This window comes from Diaporthe batatas, assembly GCF_019321695.1.
Source record: "Diaporthe batatas strain CRI 302-4 chromosome Unknown Contig00023, whole genome shotgun sequence".
Classification (NCBI taxonomy): domain Eukaryota; kingdom Fungi; phylum Ascomycota; class Sordariomycetes; order Diaporthales; family Diaporthaceae; genus Diaporthe; species Diaporthe batatas.
In genome coordinates, this window is record NW_025408570.1 from 235149 (window position 1) to 254464 (window position 19316).

Genomic DNA, 19316 nt, shown 5'->3' on the forward strand with positions numbered 1-19316 from the left:
CCGCAATATGACATGTAACAATCCCCGCCGTCAGCTGTGTGGGGACCGCAGGCACAATATTTTGTGGAGACGATCATTGGCTCAGAAAGAGTAGGCTGTGGCACTGGCAGCTGAATGGGGTTATCGATTCGGGTGGCAGTGTTTGTTCTTGGGTTTTTCATGGTGGCTGCAGGTCCCACTCGCATCACCCGGCAGCCTGCCCCCAAATGCACATGTTTTTCCTGTATGACAAGCACAACAGCCGATTCTGGGTGGGGTGGACTCGTGCTGTGGCTGCCCTCGGCTACTAAAAAAAGGCCAATTGCTTGTCTTACTGCATGTGTTGTGGAACCCTCATTGATAAAGGTAGTTTAGCGTAAATCCTTTGGATCCCAGTTTGTAGGCAGACTTACGCTTCGAGTGAGGAAGGAATCTTGGAAGCTGTGACAGATGAGAGAACGAATGCAAGTGAATGGTGGGAGCCGGACTGGTCTCTTGCATATGCCTAGTTACTCTGGGGGCTATCTAGGTATAAAGCACTCATGGCCCTTGGAGCTCCTTCACAACGTCAGCACTGAGCATTTCCTCTGTGGCCGACCGTCTAGGTGTACACATAGTAATCATGTCTACCGTTATTCTTTTGGGTTCTCAACATGCTCGCAAAGTCATTGAGTCTTGTGGTCGCATCCACATGTATGATTTTCAAGTAAGCTAATTTACTTTCCTGTCACTATTCTGAGCAGTGCTGAAGTTCGAAACTCTCGCAGGTGGGTGTTGGAGTTGTGACTGGCTTGGCACTTTGCTGCTTTCTCGCGCGCATGGCCATCCGGCTCACATACCAAAAACAACTACGCCTGGACGATGCATTCCTCATCTTGGCCACTGCCTGTCTCTGTGTCAGCACGGGCATCCTTTATCATATAACCTATTTCCTCTACATGCATGCAGCTGCCCTGCTCGCGCCAGAGGCACTCGGTGAGATATTTGCCTATTTTGGTGAACTTCTCAACCTTCAAAAGAAGGTCTACCCATTACTGGCTATGTTATGGACGGCAATCTTTGCTGTCAAAGGTTGCTTCCTAGTATTCATGCACCCGCTTGTCTGGCACATATCACGTCGTGTAAGATGGTATTTCTGGTTTGTTGTGGGCTTTACCATAGTGTCCTGGATGTTTGTCATTGTCGACCCTTTTATTATCTGCCCGTATTTCGGGGCCGATGCCAGTAAGTACTCACTCACAGTGACATTCAATCCGCAAGCCTGGGCCTAACCTATACACAGTTCAATGTTTTGCCTCAACTGTGGATGGGAACAAGACCCTCGGGCTCACTGCTCTTGTCACGGTCCTAGATATATCTTCCGATCTCATGAGTATGTCCAATTGTGTTCCCCACAAATCCATTCTGAAACTGACATGCATAACTTTCCCAGTCGTCGCTATCCCAATCATCATCCTCAGGCATTCATTTCTCCGACTGTCCACAAAGATAGGACTGTGCATATTCCTTGGCCTGTCCATCTTCATGGCAATTTGTGCCATCATCAGGATCGCTGGATTTCGTTATAGAGGGGTCGAGGATGACACCTGGGCATTCTTCTGGCAGCATATAGAAGGCGCCGTAGCCATCATGATGGCGTCGATCACCGCATTCCGCACGCTCTTCGTCAGACAGACGTTGGACGACAAGCACACCTCAGAAAGCCCTGCTGGCAGCGCCTTCCGCAGGATGATCAGGCGCTTTCAGGTGCTAGCTCGGGCACAGCCTGACGAGAAGCAGACCTCTTTCACCGAAACTGAAAGTGGCTCGCTGCTCAAGCTGCCCAAGCTCCCGTCTCCGGTCTTCACCGGTATACGAACATTCATCCGCAGAAACAACCGTACGGAGGTTGGCGGAACGACTGTAGCGACTTTGGACTCCGTGGTCGACGCCTCCGAAGCAGATTACCACGCCGCTATCTGGGCGCAGACACACAGCGCGAGCTAACCATCCTTTTCACATGCGAATTCTTCGAGATTGAGTTGATCTGTTTTGATGTTGAGGGGAAATACAATATTAGAATGCGTTCAAATAATTTAAGAGCACTTCAATTGTCTCGGAACAAATCCAGATAATCCATGTGGCGATGCATCAGACTCGAGTGCTATATCTCTTTCACCAGCCATTCGCGGGCCACGTGCCCTGCGCCTCTTTCTTGCAACAGGAAGCATATCCAGCCACTTTTAACCATAGTCGAGTGCTGTGTTTCAAGTTCGCGGGACTCGAAAGTGTGGCCTTTGGGCCGGGCCAGCTATTGCACAGCAGTTGACGGGTCCGTCTCAGTACGTGCCAAATATGCTGTGCTGTAGGACTTCCATGTTGATTCAAAAGAACATACAAAGAGGTTTAGTTGTAATTATGGTTATAACACTACAAGAAAAATTGCACCAGTATAGAAACACAAAATCAAGTTTATGCATGGCTTCGGACGTATACCGAATAGTAACAAAGCCAGCTATATCGGTCGTTGCTGCAATCAGCAGATTGCCCCTCTCTTTATCCGAGCATTTTGCCCCTGTGTCATAATCTCGGATATGACGGATCACTGGGATCCACGGAGCGCGGAAGCCGCGCGCTTAATTCTGGCATACGGCCAGGGAGGTACATGTATCATGAGAAGCCACTACTTAGGTATGGGTCTGTCAGGTGACACGTTGCACCCGCCAGGTAGATCAGTAGCTCGAACTCTCGTCACTCGTCACTCGTCGCTTAAAATCTCTCGCTTGCCTTGCCACTCTGCGTCACAATCCTACCAAACCAAACAGCACGGGCGGGCAACAACTTTGAGCATTTATTTCACGGTGAGAACATGGGTTTCCTGAGCGATGTCCTATCCGAGGTAATCGGAAACTCGGTCGACGGGGGCAACGACTCGCCATCCGACCCGCCCTACGTGCACCCCCCGTGGGTGGCACGCTGGGACGGCGAGGCCGGCCGCTGGATCTACCTCAACGAGGAGACAGGCGAGCGCAGCTGGGAAAAGCCCGTCCTGGAGGAAGCTGGTAGGCACGCCCACCCGCTGTGATACGAGGCTGCTGCATCCTTGGCTACGAGACTGACTGACTGACACCATCTCCCCCATCAGCTGAGGCCTGGGACCGCGAGGAGGATCGCATGGAGCGCAGGTTCGACGACGGCGTCGAGCGTGTCGAGGAGTTCCCCGAGGATGCCGCCCGCTGGACGGGCGAGGCCGTCGGGGAGGTAGAGGCCGTCCCTGAGAGGGTGGAAGAGGGGTGGGACAGGGCAGAGGAGAACGTGGAGGAGGGCTGGGAGAGGACGGAGGAGACCGTGGAAGAGGGCTGGGACCGGGCGGGGGAGAATATCGAGGAAGGCTGGGATGATACTGTGGACGCTGTCGAGCACGCCCCCGAGCACATCGCCGAGGACATTGGGGAGGGTGTTGGTAAAGTGGAGCGTTTTGGAGACAGTGTTGAGGACTACGGTGAGACTCTGGAAGAGAGCTATGAGTACGGCCGTGACGAGGCAAGGTACGACTGAGGAACTATTGCGCACGAAATTAACCGGACATTTCATTTGATCCGGATGAGGAAATCGAAGAACTCTCATTAACCCGCAGGGAGATCGAACTTTCTGAGTCTGGCCCACATATTTGCGTCATAAGCCGTTGCCCAGAAATGTCAATTTGCTATAAGCTCTTGCATGTGCCTTGGCGTGCCAAGTCCTCCACCGTTGCTCGATTTGGCTGATCGATTCAGTATGGAGGATTGCCACCGCCTCCGTAGTTTTGATCATGGCCATAGCTCTGGTTCCCTCCATAACCCTGCCCATGACCATAGCCTTGTTGCTGATGCGACTGGTATTGGTCTGGTCTGTACTCCTGAGGCTGGTACTGCGGGGGTCTGTAATCTGGAGCCTGGTGTTGCTGAGGATTGTACTCCTGAGATGGTTGATACTGCGATGGGTTGTATGGCTGGTGAGGTGGAGGAGCCTGATGCCCGCCGTACTGGGCGTGGGAGGAAGTAGGAGGTGGAGGCGGATAGTTCTCATGTGTCGATGGCGGAGGCTGATGACCACCGCTGGATTGATGCCCGCCGGTAGGTTGCGAGCTAGCCGCCACTGCGCCAACGCTGACACCCTCGTTGCCGATATCGTCGGGCACGGTGATCTTCACCTTGGGCAGGTACTTCTGCACCTTCTGCTCCACCATGTTCTGCACGAAGACCCAGCTCTCGCGCTCGAACTTGCGGTGGCCGCCGTTGACCAGGCCCAGGATGCTCTCGCGCAGCGTCTCCTGCACCTTGCGCACCAGGCCGCGGATCTTGTTGACGAGCTTGACCTTTATGTCGTCCCCGAAGCCACGGTCCTGCGAGCCGGCGTCGCGGTCGAGCTGCTCGTCGAAGGGGTTCCCGCCCAGGATCTTCTCCAGGGGCCGCTGGAACTCGTCGGGCAGCAGCTCGAACAGCTGCTTCTCGATGGCGCCCAGCACGCTGCGGAACTCGAGCCGGACCTCGCGGTGGACCTTTGCGAGGCCTGTGCTCAGCTTGTCGCTGATGACCTTGGAGAAGCCGCCGCTGCCCTCACCGCCCTCGCCGTCTCGGTCGCCGATGCCCCTCGAAGCCCCCTCGTCGCTGTGCTTCTTGCTGCCGAAGAGACCCCCTAGGCCCTTGACGATGTCCTTCACCTGGTCCTCGAACTCCCCCTTGACACCATCGCCGAGATCACGGGTACTGGTGTTCCCCCTCAGCCAGCGCTTGATGTGGTCCAGCGCGATGCGGGTGAACTGCTCAGCGATGGGTGCGTGCTGCTCCCTCAGCTTCGCGCCGACCTTCTCCTTGATCTCGGGGCTGATCATGCGGGCCTTCTCCTCGGGGTTCCGGGCTGCGTCCTTGACAGTGTCGCTCAGCACGCCAAGGAGTCCGTCGAGCTCAAACTTCTTGCCCCCTGGCCCGCTGTCCCTGTCAAGGTGGTCCTGCACGGCATTCATCGCGGCGGAGAGGAAGCCCTTGGCACCGCTGGAGAAGGAATCGGTGTGGTCTATACCGCGAGACTGGTCCTGTCCAGAGCCCCCTCCCCGGCCCTCGGTCAGGTCAAAGATATCACGCAGGTCGTCACCAGCCTCGTCAGTGATTTGTGAGAAGCTTCGTGTCAGCTTGGCGATCTCATCTGCAAAGGGCAGTGACTGGCCGCCATAGGCGTCTGGAGGCGAATCATTCAGATGCCGCGAGCCGCCTTCTGAGTGGCCCTTGTCTTTGTCGAACAGCGAGCGAAAAGCATCGACGACCTGGTCCTCGAGGCTGTCGATGGTCTTGTTCTGGAAGATGTCGATCTCGGACGCGATGCGGGGTTGGATTTGAGGTGCCAGCGAGTCGACATACTCGTCGACTCGCTTGGCCAACACATCGGGTAGAGGCATGGCTGGAGTTGAAGTCAGGGATGTGCAATGCAATGATGCGATGTGAGCGTGTTGTTTAGAAGCAGGAGGGTTATAATGTCCAGGTCGCTGTGAAGTGGAGACTGGCCCCACAGGCTGAGGCAGTGCAAGCTGCAAGCTGGGAAGAGGTGAGCTGGCCGGTCACGTGGCTTGGAAGTACATGGACATCTACGTCAGTGCTCAAGGGTGAGACCGACATGGCTGGGCATATTATGTCATGGGCTTCGTTTTCGACAGTAGGAGGAATTCAGGGATATTTGCTCAAAGATTCAACGTGGCCTTTGGCGTACCAGAGGAATGGAATGCTCAAGTGGAGCTCAGACTCGGGGACAGAAACTTGGACACACATCAATTGTTATCCGGAGCCATGAATATCTCCCGCTGCTCATGCCTTTCTATGCAGGATATTCATTCTGCTTCTTGTCTCATTCAGGTAGCCTTTTGTGTCATTCAGGTAGCCTTTGACCTGTTCCTTGCTGTTTTCGCTGAACAATTCCTTCAGGTAATCCTTGGGCTGTTTTGCCGGTCCAGCTGGCGTGCACCTGAGAAGACCATGACTCCTGTCTTGGCAGCCTGCTCCCCTGATGTAGCATTTACTGCAGACGTCATAACATCCTTTGTTGCACTTTGAGCAACCTATGGCACATCCGGATTAATATCAGAGAACGGGATGGTATGATGCCAGTATCGATGCAAGACTTACAGTAGAAAACACCTTCTCCCAGTTGCTCCTTGCAGAATTGACAGCAATCCTTTTCGGTGAACTGTTTCGATATGGACTTTTCACCCTTGTAGATCACATAACGTGTCAAAACATGCTCTGTATCTTTGCACCTCTTGTCCATTTCGTAGCAACGGTCGCAAATGCCAGCATTCTCGCCACACTTTTCGCAGACTAAAACTTGATTAGTACCATCAAGTCTTCATCCACGTCATGGTCTTCTCTTTACTCACAATAAAAGGGCCCCTGCTTTATCTTTACCTCGCACCCCGTGCAGGAAATTCCATCTGTAGCAAAGTCCGGATGTGGCCTGTCGACATTGGCTCTGAGATACACGTATAGCCTGTGAGTGTCAGGGGAGTGACATGTTTTCCCCTGGCGGTAGCAGTCTTCACACATGTCGAGATCTGTATCGTCGCTACATTCAGGGCAATCTGTAGTCAAACTGTCAGTGAAATAACTTCAACTTGGAGCAGTCTGCGCTCACAATAGTAGCGGCCCTGGGTGATCAGTCTCTGGCAGGGAGCGCACCGCAGCTCTGCCACGTTTGCAAGCCGCCTCCTCGCGTCTCCCTTCTCGGACGCAAGCACGTCACCGGCAACGGACTTCTGCATTGTCTGCATCTGCTGATCCGTACATTCACACGAGGTGCCTCCCTCGCGACATTTCAGGCAGAGATCAAAGTCGTCTGTCTCCTTACAACAATCTGCCATAGAGTTAGGTTAACAAGGCTCGTCAGATACCCGCAGGAAGATAGCGGCTTACGTGCGAATTTCCCGTGCCTGATGGACTCGCCACAACCTCGGCAGAACTGCCCCAGGGGGCCCTGCAACCTGGTGCACTTCCCCTTGAGCTTCAGCTCGATCTTGATCTCCGGGTCCAGCAGCTTCTCCATGGCGTACGCAAAGACAGTCTCGCCGATACACTCGGCAAGCATCTCCTCCATCTTCTTGGCCGCCATGATGCCCGCCGCATAGCCAACAGCATGGCCCGTGACGCCCTCGGCGCTGGTCGCGGTGACGACCTGCTCGACACCGTGCCCCAGCAGCGCGCCGTGGGCGGCCTGGCCGACGGCGTCCGCCTGCGCCGCGATGCCCTCGGCAAAGCCGTGGGCCGCCGCCTCGGGGTCCCCCTGGATGTACTGCATCGCCAGGCTCCCGCCGTGGGGGCCCGGCACGGGGACGTCGGGCGCGGCGATGGCGCCGCCGACGAGGTGGCCTATGCCCGCGCCGACGCCCAGGCCCACCGCCGCCGTGCCGAGCGGGATGAAGGCGTCGCGCTTGCTCATGTCGTGCAGGGGCACGCCGCGCCTCGTGAGCTCCTCCCGGATGATGGCCAGCTTCTCCTTGGCCACGTAGTACCGCCGCAGCGCGAACGCCGACACGCCCAGCGTGAGCCCGGCCGTCGCGACGGCGTGGCTCAGGCCGATGCCCATCGAGGCGCTCGCGGCGAAGTGCTGCCGGAGCTTCCTGATCTCCTCCTCCTGGAGCTTGAGGGTCGGCCGCTCTGCGCATTTGGCGCGGTAGGCAGCCTCGTCGAAGTCGAAGGTGTCGTGGAGGCCCATGATCAGTGAGCGCCGCTATGTAGACTCAACGCCTCCAACTTTGGTGATGATCTGGGCCTTCTTGGGCTGTGAAACTCGCGTGATGTCGACAGACTCGCACGTTCAAACCAGGTGCGAAAGCTTTGATCTCTATAACGCGCTGCTTCTGCCGTTCATGTATCCTGTGATTGCATAGCCACACCGTGTTTTTTTTTTCGAAGATTCTGGCGAGTCCCTTGAGCCGTCATCGTCGGTCAATCCCGAGTCGGAGGCCTTCAGCTGCGCTTGCTCCACACAGAACCCTGCTTTAGAGGACAGGGGCGTTGTAACCCTAGCCCTTCCGTCATACTTGAATGGGGTAGACAGCGATAACCGTCCGCTCTGTCAAGAGAGAAATGGGATGAGGTAGGGAGGGAGGGGAGACGGGATGAGAAGAGAGAGAAGAGAGTAGGAACTGCCGGAACTGTTGATTTCAATGTTAATTGCGCGCCGTGGTTGGCCTTCGAAATACGATTAGAGTTCGGGGAAGAGCCGGCTCTCCCTCCCTCAAGCTTGATGTCTCGGCATGGTCTCACTCGCTTCTAGATATACGATATCTGGAATCGATTGTAAAGCTGTATAGCCTCTCGAGCAGACAGGTCGATCAAGGTTCTTTTTTTCCGACCATCCTTGAAATGCTTCAAGGGGAAAATGTTCAAATGCGCGGAACAAGCACCAGCAATTAGTCGTGTCTATCGACCATGAAAATGTCAACACGAGGTCTGCCCGAGGGCTTGCTTGTTTCTGGAATAAAGAAATTGAATTAGCCAGTAGTTATTTTAGAACGCTAAAGTACAGACGCTGTGCGACCTTGCCAAAAGATGCGAGCACCCAGTTCACATCTGCCTGGGCGTCTCCACCTGAGGAACACACAACTCCGTTGTTTTCATCAATGGATCCTTCTTGATCAGCCTGATCAGTCAGAAACCTCCTCCAGGCTACTGAACTTGCTCCCTGTCCCGGAAGCATAGTTGAACAAGCCAACACCGCTGTCTCGCCGGCCGCCCAACAATTCCTCCTCCTCGACCAGGTACCGCTTCGGCTCGTCGCTGCCGGTGTTGGACAAGATCTGGTCGAGAGCAAGAGTGATGCGCTCAGCTCCCACTCTTGCGCCACCAATATTCGGCGCGGCGGGTCCCAGCCTCAGTGCCGCCAGCCTTCCAGCCATGAACAGAGGCACCTCGTCCTTCCACATCAGATCCTCGTTCAGGCATGGGAACCCCCCGAGGCTCTGGATGGGGTAGTCCTTGAGCATATTCTGCAGGTAGGGGAGAGTGGTAAAGTCCGACTGGATGCCCGTGGCAAAATATATGTAATCAATGTCCGGCAGGCCCTCGATCGGCGGCTCCGTCTTGACCTTCCAGACACCGCCCTCCCGGCCGTCGGCGCACTCCTCGAAGTGAGCACCGGTGATGACGGTCCTCTCGAACATCTTGAGGGTCCCGCGCGCCATGTGCGGCTTGATCCGCTTCATGAACGCGGGCGTGATGCTCCCGCCGCCCCGCGCCTCCCTGATGATCTCGAGCCTCTCCTCGTCCGAGTCGGCCTGGTGGAAGTAACCCTGGTGCAGCGTCTTGTACTTGCCCATCCAGTGGAGGTCGACGTCGAACGCCTTGAGCTTGACGGTGCCGCGCATGAGGTGCCAGACCCGCGTCACCCCGCGGCGGATCGCCAGGTCCGACAGCTGCGCCGACGTGAGGCCGCCGCCCACGACGATGATGTTGGTCCGCTTCTGGGCGGCCACGCGGGCCATGACGATCGGGTCGGGGAACTTGCCTATCCTCATGCTGTGGCACGCCTGCGGCATGCAGGCGGTGTGGTCGGTGTTGTTTGAGTGGCCTGGGAAGGAGAGGGATGGGATCCTGGGGAGGACGGGGTCGTTGGCCGGGCCGACGGCGAGGATGACGGCGCGGGCGTAGCGGACGGTTTTGTCGGTTGTCACGGTGAATAGCTTGTCCTCGTTGTTGGGGATGTCTTCCACCGCGCTGTAACGGATGTCTGTGACTGGCTCTTTGTGGACGAGACCATCCATCAGGTGATATCGCTCGGCTACGCAGTCACAGTGGTCGGTGAAGAGGGATAATGACGGTGTGTAATAGTCCCATTGGTCACGCTGATTGATGTCGATCAGATCTTGCCTGCAGGGCCAGCCAGGTCAATGTGAGTCCTTGATCAGCACACAGAATGAACTTACCTCCCGCCGCTGAACTGGCTCCTCTTTTTCTTCTGATGTTTGGTCATCTCCTTGCCAACACACCCCCGGATCTCTACCAGTTCGCCCTCGCGCCCGTGGAAATGGGCATGTGACAACATCGCATCACGATGCTGAGGGTCGACGTGCCACAACATCGGACTTCGTAGGTGACTGATGTCGTATGTAGAGAAAAGCCTCCTCCAGCGTCCGAGCCATCGATCGTCATCTGCGTCCAGCACGGCTATTCTGTACTCTGGCTTGTTGCCCGCCTTTGGCTGGGTGCCAGGAACCTCCTTTCCCGTCTTGTAGTGTTTCAACGCGACTCTCGTGCCATGCTTCTTTAGCCAGTGGAATCGGCTGTGCTCCTCATCTGTGAACATGGCGGACGGGGCATCTTCGCGGATGCGGGCTGCGGCTGCGAGCCCACAGGGACCAGCTCCGACGATCAGCACGTCGAAGATCTCGGGATCAACGTCGAGGTCATCGTTGGCCATCGATTGAGTGTCGGACTCGTAATCATGTATTAAAGGCATGTTGTGGTGTGTCAGAGGAGTCAACTGGTTTGGTTCGGGGCACTCGAGATAGGAGTTGTATGGTTTAGAACAACGTCACACGGCGAGGTAGCCCCTTCCCTAGTGGAAAGGCACATAAATATGGTGTTCTTTATGAGGCAAACGAATAAGATCCCCACTGCTAAGAAACATGGACCTTGATGGCCACGCTGGTCCGGAAACTTGTCCTTTGCATGATCGTGACAAAGGCTCGAGACTTCAAGATGTGACCTGGTGAGTTGTCTCATGCGTAGCCTCTTTCTCGGTCCTGCGTATTGCCAACACAACTTTGAAGCAATATCTGTCTCTCTATAAATGTAAAAGCTCCTTTCAGGGTTTTGGTACATCTTCTATCCCCCAGCTTGAGAATTCAATCCCGTTCGACTTGCACTGGTACATCAGAGTGTACATGTGGCTGCGACCCAGTCAGTCCCGAGTTTGAGTACCCGGATGGTCGAGCTCCACCGCTGCGGTTCCGCGTCATCTGGCCCGCCACGGGAACACTGAGTCGGGCCCTCGACGGACGGGCTGACCAAAGAGGTTCTCACACGGCTCGCGTAAGCTTATCTGGTTAATTGAGACGTCCTGGTGCCAGATATCAAGTGCTGACTTGGTGACAGCACCGGCTCCCCCACTTGTCAACCATCGTGGCGCTTACAGCCGTGATGAGCCCCTTGAGCACGGCTTTCTTCCAAAAGAGTAACTTCAAGATCTAGAACTTGTGTCCACGATTCTAGTCAACGCCGCCGTCGAGACGGTGCCCCTTAGCTTTGTCTGCACGCCGCAAGGCTGAGGCCACATGTACCTGTCGTGTGTTCACTGGTACTATTATTAATACTATATCCATACCGTGCGTTGGTGGGTATAAGGAATGGTCACTGTGACCCTGATTTACTTATTTGACTGTCATCCCTCTGACACCAACTTTGAATGTCCTCAAAATAAATAGTAGCCATATATTGTGGGTAATTTTTAGCCATTTGATGATTTCCCTATGGCAAAATGGTCTCACAAAAGAGAGGGTCGTTAAGAGTAGAAGTAGTCATAAAGAAGTCTTTATACCTTCCCCTTCCTTAAATTATAGTTATAAGTTTTAATATAAGTGAAAATATATAAATATTAAAGTTATTAGTTAATTATTTATAATACTAACTAGTACATTTATATTTTTTATTAATTTTATTAACTTAAATAACTTTTATACTTCTTTTATTATAAAATATAAGAATTATTTAACTAATACGTTTTTATAAAGTAATATTAAATAATATAATAAATATAAATTAAAAGAAACTTTATATTTTAAGTTATTTTAAAATTTAATATTTAAGTTTAAATAATAAATAAATTATTTTATTTTATTTTATTTACTTTATTTATTTTAAATCTTTATTTATTAATTAATAGAAGAGCTTAAATTATAAAACTTTTTATTTATTAAATTTATAACTTAATATTATATTTTAAATTAAAATAATTATATAAATCTTTATCTCTTTTAAATATAAAACTAAAAGACTTATAATTATAATTTTCTAATTAATTTTTATTTAAATATTTTATTATACTAAATTAATTAAATTTTAATTTAATATAAGCTTTTATATAAGTTTATTTAATCTTTTCTTATATAAGAAAATTAAATTTATAATTCTTTAACTTTTTAAAAATATATTAACTATTTTAAATATTAATAATATCTTTTAAAGTAAAAGTTTACCTTTATATAATTATAAACTTAATTATTAATAAATATTTCTTTATTTATATAATAAAACTATTAAAGTTATAAACTTAAATAATAGAATATAATTACTTTATTTAAAAGTTATATTTTAATTTAATAGTATAATAAGTTCCGTGACTACTTTTAAGTAATTTTACTTATAAAGTAAATAAATAAGTATTTACTTATAAAATAAATTAAAACCTTTAAGGGAATATTAACTTTATCTTTACTTATTTTAATTAACTTATACTTAACGTTATTAAGTATTATATATAAAATCGTTATATAACTTAAGTTATTTAAGTTATATAATAATCTTATATATAATACTTAATAATATTTAAACTAACTTATAATTTATAATAACTTTAACTTTAATAAGTTAATAATATTAAATTAAACTAATATAACTTAATATATTAATATAAAAAGTATCTTTTAATAATAAATAATATTATAAATAATTATAAAGTTATTATAAGAAGTTTTATAAAATTAATTTAATTAAATTAATCTTAAAAATATATATTATTTTTTTAAAACTCTAATAATTTATTTATAATTTAATAGTAAAACTAAAAAAATATAAATAGTTTATATAAATCTTTATATTATTTAAATAAAAGTTTAAAATTAGTCTTTTTAGCAGGAAATACGTGTGCGCCAGGGGGGTTGTGTGTGAGGGTGTCCACTAACTTACAAGGATTCTATTTCACTGCATATGATAAATATTAAATAGAGATTATATTTGCTTGGGTAGAAATATTTATCACGGGTCCTGATGCAGAACCTCGCGAGGCACCTAACCTGGAAGTCAAATCCAAGGTGGGCCAACTTCCCCGACAAACCGAGCGGCGGCCCGGCACCGAGGCCTCGGCCCCGCACCCGGACCTCCTATGTTGACTTCATCATCATGGCACCAGACACGAAGATATCTCAAGTGAGTCAGGTTTCAGTAGTATAACAAGGAGCCGGAATCGGAAGAACAATTTCACAACAAGCGAATTTTTAAGGACAAAGTGTTCTGAGCAGCGACATGATGTATACGGAACAGAGCACCAGAGCCTGTCTGTCGTCCACTGATGACGTCCACGCGGGCTCTGAGGCCGCTGATCCCCGGGGCCGGCGGGGAATCTCTTTTCCAGGATGGCGACAAGTGCCGAGGCTTCTACGCATCACCAACACCTGCTCAAGTCACGACATGAATATTTGTAGACTTCAAATATACTAGTCACGATTCATAGCATGGCAAGTCACAAGCCAACCCCAGCAGAAAGACAGGACAAGAAGCACGGCAGGGAAACCCAGGCGATGCCAGCCGGCGACGACAACAAGGCCGCGGCCGGCGAGGGCAGCCAGAGCGGCTACACGGCCCTCGGCGACGACCAGCTCCTCCTCATCGGCGGCGAGTACGTGAGGAGCTCCGACGGGGCGACGTTCGCGGTGACGAACCCGATGACGGGGGCCAGGATCTACGAGTGCGCGTCGGCGACCACGGAGGACTACACGCGGGCCATCGAGGCGGCGCACGACGCGTTCCAGTCGTGGTCCAGGACGGGGCCCTCGGCGCGGCGGCTGGTCCTCCTCCGGGCCGCAGACATCCTCGAGACGTACCTCGAGAAGGACGCGCCGCAGCTGCTGTCGAGCGAGGTCTCGGCGACCAGGGCGTGGGTCAGGCTCAACGTCCTGTCGACGGTGAATGTGCTGCGGGAGGTGGCCGGCCTCGCGACGCACATCAAGGGCGAGATCGTGCCTGCCGACCGGCCTGGGACGACGATTCTGGTTGAGAGGCAGGCTGTTGGGGTGAACTTTGCGATTGCGCCGTGGAATGCGCCGGTAAGGCCTTGAATTTTGGACTCGTGAGAAATGGACTCATGAGAAAAGGGAGACTTTCCTTTTGACTCTTCCATTACTCGTCTTCAAGCCTTGCACCACGAGAACACAACTGTATCCGGGATTCAGGGACTGTCACTGACCATATATCGCCCAAGATCAACCTGACGGCCAGGGCAATCGCCTGCCCCCTGATCTGCGGCAACACAGTCGTCCTCAAGCCGTCCGAGTTCAGCCCCAAATCGCAGCACCTCGTCGTCCGCGCCCTCGCCGAGGCCGGCCTGCCCGCGGGGTGCCTCAACTACCTCCCCGCCAGCCCGGCGCGGACGCCCGCCGTGACCGAGCACGCGGTCAAGCACCCGCTGGTGCAGCGCGTCAACTTCACGGGCTCGGACCGCGTGGGCCGCATCATCGCCGGCTGGGCGGCCGAGGTGCTGAAGCGGTGCGTCCTCGAGCTGGGCGGCAAGGCGCCCGTGGTTGTGCTCCCGGACGCGGACGTGGCCGACGCCGTCGAGGCGGTTGTGTTTGGGGCGATGAGCAACTCGGGCCAGGTGTGCATGTCAGTATAGATCTTGCCCCCTTTTTCAGAGCAGCTTGGTCTCTGCCGTGTCTTCATCCCCCCACGTCGTGAAAGGGCTGCTTACAAGTAGATGATATAGGAGCACGGAGCGTGTCATAGTCCACAGGAGCATCATGGGCGAGTTCAGGACCAGGCTCCTGGAGAGGGTCGCCCAGCTGAGGACGGGCAACCACCTCGACGACCCGGACGTCTCCATCTCGGGCCTCTTCACCCCGGCATCGGCAAGGAACGTCCTGCAGCTCATGGAGTCGGCCGTCGAGGCGGGGGCCAGGGTCCTCGCGGGCGACATGCGCATCTCGGGCCCCAACAGGACCATCGTGTGCCCGCACGTCCTCGAGGGCGTCACGCCCGAGATGGACGTCTTCCGCAGGGAGTCGTTCGGCCCGATCCTGTGCCTGTTTGAGTTCGACACGGAGGAGGAGGCCGTCGCGTCGGCCAACGACAGCGACTACTCGCTCTGCGCCAGCATCTTCAGCAGGGACACGATGCGCGCGCTGGACGTCGCGAGGCGGGTGCGGGCTGGCAGCTGTCATGTCAACGGCCCGACGGTGTATATCGAGGCGACGCTGCCCAATGGCGGTGTTGGCGGGAGCAGTGGCTACGGCAGGTTTGGTGGAATTGCCGGCGTGGAGGAGTTTACTGAGCGCAAGATCATCAGCTTGGCTTCGCCTGGACAGAAGTACAATATCTGAGTTGGGGGTCAAGCAAGGCAGCTCTCACCATGGATTACTTTACGAAGGGGGTAGAATCTTCTCTTAATTCAACCTGAAATGCTTAAAGATAAGCATAGCTGAAATCTTGCAATTCTAAAAAAGGAAAAGTAAATCCCAATGACAAGCATGAGCTCTTTGCCGGTTCAGGAAATGTCTTTGTTCGACATGACTTTTCTTCCTCGAAGGTGGCATTGTCTGTCCAGGAGGCTGCCAGAGGCGGACAGTGCCTACATATGTAGGAATGGTGGCTGGCTGCCCGCAACAGATACCTGATGCAGTAGCAAACTACTTCTAGAACCTTGCCAGCTCTCTCATAAAATCTGCCGCGCCCAGACCAGCATCTTGCCCTCACGTCGATAATAATCAGAACCTCAACTCTCTGGACAGACCCGCTGCTCAGCCATAAACGAATCTCATCACAAGACAAGTATTTCGCGAACTGGCCCTCAATCATTGAAAAGCTTGACAGCTGTGCCCGTCTAGCCAACATGTCAGAGGCAAAGGTGTCCAAGAGCGCCCTGCCCAAGGGCTACGCCTTCGTCCCCAAGGGCAACGTCTACATCACAAGCAACTGCCGCAAGCAGACGCAAGAGCGAGACCGCCCAGTATTCACGGTCATCGACGCAAGGGGCCGCCAGATCGGCATCGGCGTGCCGACAAGCATCTATCTGGCCGTGCAGTTCAGAGAGACCGAAACCCGCGCCGACAGGGCCGCCAACGTCCTCAAACGAGACGAAGGCCTGGCCAGGGGCTTCGAGAAGGACATCGTGAAGGCGTTCCCCCAGATCCCACCCAGCTCGCTCCGCAGCGTCTCCAGGATCGCGCTGGAGAAGGGCAAGGGCAAGGTCGGCAGGACTGGGAAGCTCGACGTGCAGCGCAAGGTGCACCTCGCCGTCCGGGCCCACGTCCGCCACTGCGAGACGGACTACGACAAGCTCCTCAGGAGCGGTGTCGCCCGTGAGGACGCGAGACAGCGGATCGAGGCCAGGGTCCAGGAGGTCTGCAGGGCCTGGGGCGGGGGCTCACACGCGAAGAGTGGGAAGCCTGCGAAAACGCCCAAGTCTCCTGCTGCCAGGTTGAGCACAAAGGCAGCACAGGCAGCGAAGAGGGTGAACCACGACGACCTCGACCAGGAAGTGGACGAGATGGAGACGTCCGGGCTGACGGCGGCTGATTCCATAGACGCCATCCTGAGAGAAGCCGAAGCAGCGTCCCCGGCCGGGGACAACATTTTTGCAAGGCATGCGATGCGGTCACAGCGACAAGACCCAGCGGTGGCAAAGGCATCCCCGAGCAACACCAAGGTCGTCCCCACGGCAGCGAGCTTCCGGGAGAGGAGGACGCCAAAGCCCACCACCACGCCCACCACCACGCCCGCCCAGCCGCCCGCCGCCAACCCACCAGCCAAGATACGGACCAGCCGTCCCAACACCACGCGCCTGACGGACCACGAGGACCGGGCCCGGGCCCAGGTCAGGCGCGGGATCGCCGGGATCGGCAGGGTCGAGAACGCGCTCACGAGGGAGTGCCGGCGGCGCATGAGCAAGTTCCGCACGGTTGAGAAGTTGTACGGCCGGATCAGCGAGACCCTGGCGGATGCTGCTGTCGACAGGATCAGACGGTCGTCGATGGCTAGACGGAACCTTGTCCGGCGGCTGAGGCTTGCGGTGCGTGCTGTCCAGCGCCCTTAGGGCGTGTGTTGGAGTGTGAGAACGTCCGCCTGTGATGTACTCAGTGTTTTGTGCATTTTCACTTGACCTTGCGGTGCTCAGCAGTACAGCAAAAGTACTTGGGCTATGCCAGTGAGTTTAGATCGAGGTTTGGATGGATGTTGGATGACATCTGGAGGGCTGGCACGAGGAAATACTAATAGGTCTGTTGGTGTTACCATTCTGTAATTTCTCCAGGTAATGGTCCCACGGGCTGTCTATCTTGGAAAATGACCGTTGGGCCTGTTGAGAAACAATGGTTCACAATGCGTCATGTTGAGTTGTCATATGCAGGCTGTCGGAATTACGGTACTAGATTTCGTGGCAAAAGATTGACGGCAGCCTGACTGTACTACCTAGGAGGGTACCATCTGCCTCGCTCATCACTCACTCCGCATTGACGCACGGTTTGATGTAAACCTGTTCCCGTGAGGCGGTCATCAGATTAGGTCCTTCGGCTGGAAACACTCGTCAAGTGCTGTTTCTTTCATCGCACACTTGCTCATCCGTCCGTGTCTAGCATCATCCGTTCTACACATACTAGTATAGACAGACCCTCGGGACACTCGAAGGATGAACCACCGACAACAGACACTTGCGCCGAGCGGGAACGCCCGGACGTTACCAACCCCGATTCTGACAGGATGCACTCGTGTTTTACAGTACCGAGCAGACTAGGCTCGGCGCCGACACCACACAAACCCGGAGTCCAAGTCCAGGAGATACGACAGCCTTGGCGACCGAGCGGGTGGGTGTTCGGACGGGGGGCGAACCAAGACGTATCAGAAATTACCACGACCGTATTTCACGGGCACCACCCAAAAGTACAGCCAACCACTGCCCCGGTCAGAATAGCATAGTGTAGAACTACTGTGATCCTTCCTTCATGCAGTCAGTGCCAGTGAAAAGTACGCAGCATAAGGGCATGTACTACTGCACCCCCCAGCCAGCACATGTGAAAGAACGATCCAGCCAACGGATCCTACGGGAGTATGCAAGTGATTAAGCGAACCCATTGGGGGGTGTGCGGCCCCAGTGTATAGGGTGTAAGGTGTGGTTCAGGGGTTTGTGTCGGCGCCGCCCACCCGCATTTCCCCAACCACGTCCGGACGTCCGCGCACACGGGCCGGAACAGGGGGTCCACCGAGCGTGGTTGTTGATGCGCCGGGTCGGACACCACCCTCACAACAGGAGTTCGATGGTGGCTTAATATCGGGCTTGGGAGATTGATAAATGCCAGATCCCCGCCCTCGATCTCGAACGGGGTGGCGGAGGGGTATTGTCGGTTGCCAACCTTATCTTCGTGATTGTCGACAAGATTTCCATAAGCACACACGCCTCTTCCGTTCGAGATCGACTTATACCCCACGTTTTTATAGCGGACAACGAATATCCCCTCCCTTCCTTCACAATGGGCTCCAACTCGGCAACTACAGATGAGATCACCTTCTCAGGTACGCCAGGCCCCACAGACAACAAGGCTCGTTTTCGTTTTCAGACGACAGCCGACTAACCATGTCAAACCACCAGACTACCTGGGCCTCAATGCCGCCCTGTTCGAGTGGGCAGACAGCTACGACGCCAAGGACTGGAAGCGGCTGAGCAGATGCATCGCCCCGACCCTCCGTGTAAGCACAGCCAGCACACCAACACACGGCACATACACACACACACACCCCGCAACCGCCACACGTAGATCAGATAGATCCCCAGTGTAGCCAAGCAAAGCCACTTACAGCCCGCCCGCCCTCCCTCACCGGCTCATCCACCCACCCACCCACTAACACCAACCCAACAGATCGACTACCGCTCCTTCCTGGACAAGCACTGGCCCGCCATGCCCGCCGAGGACTTCATAGCCATGATCTCCTCCCCCGCGGTGCTGGGCAGCCCCCTCCTGCGCACGCAGCACTTCGTCGGCGCGTCGCGCTGGGAGAAGGTGTCCGACACCGAGGTCATCGGCCACCACCAGCTGCGCGTGCCGCACCAGGTCTACACGGACGCCACGCTGGCCGAGGTCAAGGTTAAAGGCCACGCCCACAGCTACAACATGCACTGGTACCGCAAGGTGGAGGGCGTGTGGAAGTTCGCCGGGCTCTGCCCGGACATCCGCTGGGGCGAGTACGAGTTCGACCGGGTCTTTGCCGAGGGGCGGGAGAACTTTGGCGAGGGGCAGGAGGCGGCCGCGGCGCCGGCCAAGGCTGAGGGCAAGGGGGCTGTTAGTGAGGAGGTTAGGGAGCTGCAGGCTGCTGTTTCTGTGTGAGATACCTTTTTGTTGTGGGGGCCGTTGTAAC

The 19316-nt window shown here is 53.6% G+C and overlaps 7 protein-coding genes across 7 annotated transcripts; 4 read left to right on the forward strand and 3 right to left on the reverse strand.

Moving 5' to 3' along the window:
- The first annotated feature begins 233 nt into the window (after nucleotides 1-233).
- KVR01_013043 (uncharacterized protein) lies at nucleotides 234-2460 on the forward strand. Its single transcript, XM_044784902.1, has 4 exons — nucleotides 234-685; nucleotides 747-1203; nucleotides 1262-1351; nucleotides 1412-2460. Exons 1-4 carry the CDS (start codon nucleotides 602-604, stop codon nucleotides 1963-1965), a joined length of 1185 nt encoding a protein of 394 aa, XP_044637919.1. The 5' UTR covers nucleotides 234-601; the 3' UTR covers nucleotides 1966-2460.
- KVR01_013009 (uncharacterized protein) lies at nucleotides 2226-5392 on the reverse strand (the record flags this gene model as incomplete). Its single annotated transcript, XM_044786482.1, has 3 exons — nucleotides 2226-2253; nucleotides 3707-3868; nucleotides 3984-5392. The coding sequence occupies 3 exons, from the start codon at nucleotides 5390-5392 to the stop codon at nucleotides 2226-2228; spliced, it is 1599 nt and encodes a 532-aa protein (XP_044637885.1).
- Nucleotides 5393-5746: 354 nt separating this feature from the next.
- On the reverse strand, nucleotides 5747-7920 carry KVR01_013076 (uncharacterized protein). The gene is made up of 5 exons (XM_044784916.1): nucleotides 6897-7920; nucleotides 6619-6837; nucleotides 6365-6565; nucleotides 6114-6305; nucleotides 5747-6046 (listed from the first exon to the last, which is right to left on the reverse strand). The coding sequence occupies exons 1-5, from the start codon at nucleotides 7693-7695 to the stop codon at nucleotides 5796-5798; spliced, it is 1662 nt and encodes a 553-aa protein (XP_044637952.1). The 5' UTR covers nucleotides 7696-7920; the 3' UTR covers nucleotides 5747-5795.
- A 709-nt stretch (nucleotides 7921-8629) lies between these two features.
- Nucleotides 8630-10440, reverse strand: KVR01_013122 (uncharacterized protein; the record flags this gene model as incomplete). The annotated part of the gene is made up of 2 exons (XM_044789577.1): nucleotides 8630-9851; nucleotides 9908-10440. 2 exons carry the CDS (start codon nucleotides 10438-10440, stop codon nucleotides 8630-8632), a joined length of 1755 nt encoding a protein of 584 aa, XP_044637998.1.
- A 2992-nt stretch (nucleotides 10441-13432) lies between these two features.
- KVR01_013031 (uncharacterized protein) lies at nucleotides 13433-15292 on the forward strand (the record flags this gene model as incomplete). The annotated part of the gene is made up of 3 exons (XM_044783651.1): nucleotides 13433-14023; nucleotides 14179-14579; nucleotides 14680-15292. The coding sequence occupies 3 exons, from the start codon at nucleotides 13433-13435 to the stop codon at nucleotides 15290-15292; spliced, it is 1605 nt and encodes a 534-aa protein (XP_044637907.1).
- Nucleotides 15293-15801: 509 nt separating this feature from the next.
- KVR01_013110 (uncharacterized protein) lies at nucleotides 15802-17004 on the forward strand (the record flags this gene model as incomplete). Its single annotated transcript, XM_044784239.1, has 1 exon — nucleotides 15802-17004. The coding sequence occupies one exon, from the start codon at nucleotides 15802-15804 to the stop codon at nucleotides 17002-17004; it is 1203 nt and encodes a 400-aa protein (XP_044637986.1).
- A 1429-nt stretch (nucleotides 17005-18433) lies between these two features.
- Nucleotides 18434-19285, forward strand: KVR01_013068 (uncharacterized protein; the record flags this gene model as incomplete). The annotated part of the gene is made up of 3 exons (XM_044793060.1): nucleotides 18434-18476; nucleotides 18553-18650; nucleotides 18821-19285. The coding sequence occupies 3 exons, from the start codon at nucleotides 18434-18436 to the stop codon at nucleotides 19283-19285; spliced, it is 606 nt and encodes a 201-aa protein (XP_044637944.1).
- Between the last annotated feature and the right edge of the window lie 31 nt (nucleotides 19286-19316).